We start from the raw sequence: 1320 nt of genomic DNA on the forward strand, positions 1-1320 counted from the left end.
AACACGTTCACAAGTCTGTCACTGACCGGCACAGTGCAGTGTCAACGTCCGCACGCCAAACAACGGCGAGCGGAATGATGGCTCAGAAGCGTGGGTTGTAGTCGTTCGTTCCGACGACGGCCGCGTGATTCTCATTGGACGTGCGATCACGCGGAGCCCATGTGAAAACATGTCAAGGCAGGCCCAGCAAAGAGACACGAACGCACTTGGATAAGTAGGTCAGCAGCGCACATTCACGCACAGACACACATGTCAATTTACAAGTGTCAGAAAGGACGGCCTCTGTGGCAAGGTGAGTGGCGGGTACGAATAAGCGAAACAACCGGAGAACAAAAGTACATAGGCGGAGTAAGCAGATGAATGGGGGAATTATCATAAGATCAAGTTAGATTCAACAGTCATCTTTCGTTTCTTTTTTCGCGTTCTTCAAAGCTTTGAAACTTAAGTGCTGGAATTAAAGCGGCCGAATTTTATGTGTGATGAGGTACTTATGATATGGATATAGAAGCTGTTGCGCTGTGGGCATGCGGCCAAGTAAATTCCTCCAGCATCAGGGGCCAGAATCGGCGCTACTGGGTTAAGCACAGCGATACCAAGACCGAAAAACTCGCACCCACCGCGGGTGATGAAATGAATGGCGAATACCCAAGAGATTCATATGTTGAGTGTCCCCCAAATGCATTTCACACCCGAGAAATACGGTCGCTGGTGGCCGTTATCTACCAAAGTTGACCGACATTTTCACACCGTGATTGCGGTCCGTTGAGTCAACACGTTAAGGGCAAAAAACAGCGAATACCACCTAGTTCATAGCCGGTTTGGGATCGGGTTATGCGTGGCGAAGCGGAACTGTTTTCGTGCTTACTTCTAGCACCGATGTGATCCAAATTCCGCGCCCCTAGAGGGCCAAAATCTGACATATATGCTTGCACTTGAGAAAAGATTTTGAGTATTGATAGGACACTCCAAGGTCCACCTAGGGATGATGGAAGAAGAAATGTCTAGAAGTTCATAAATTTCGTTGTTTCAATCTACACGTGGCAGCCCGGAGCATTACAACGCGAGATATTGCCGGTGTATTGTAGCGCTATCATAGACCACCTTACTTCAAGCAATCTGATATCTCCAGTTCAACACGGATTTCTCCCAAACCGTTCTTGCGTGAAAAACATGCTCGTGTTTATGGACAGCTTAACCCAAGCTAAGGACGAAGGACTCACATCGGATGCCATATTTTTCGACTTCTCAAAAGCATTTGATAGGGTCCCACACGTCCCGCTGCTCCACAAACTCGAGTCTTACGGGATTCAAGGGAAAATC

The 1320-nt window shown here is 48.0% G+C and overlaps 1 protein-coding gene across 1 annotated transcript in view; it reads left to right on the forward strand.

Moving 5' to 3' along the window:
• Positions 1-249: 249 nt before the first annotated feature.
• T265_06633 (hypothetical protein) overlaps positions 250-1320 on the forward strand; it is a gene marked incomplete at both ends in the record, with an annotated part of 11475 nt that continues 10404 nt past the window's right edge. The window contains 2 exons of the mRNA XM_009171946.1: positions 250-265; positions 1097-1295. Coding sequence (XP_009170210.1) covers positions 250-265; positions 1097-1295 — 215 coding nt within the window. The remainder of the gene's footprint in view (positions 266-1096; positions 1296-1320) is intronic.

Source organism: Opisthorchis viverrini, assembly GCF_000715545.1.
Source record: "Opisthorchis viverrini unplaced genomic scaffold opera_v5_140, whole genome shotgun sequence".
Taxonomy (NCBI): Eukaryota; Metazoa; Platyhelminthes; class Trematoda; order Opisthorchiida; family Opisthorchiidae; genus Opisthorchis; species Opisthorchis viverrini.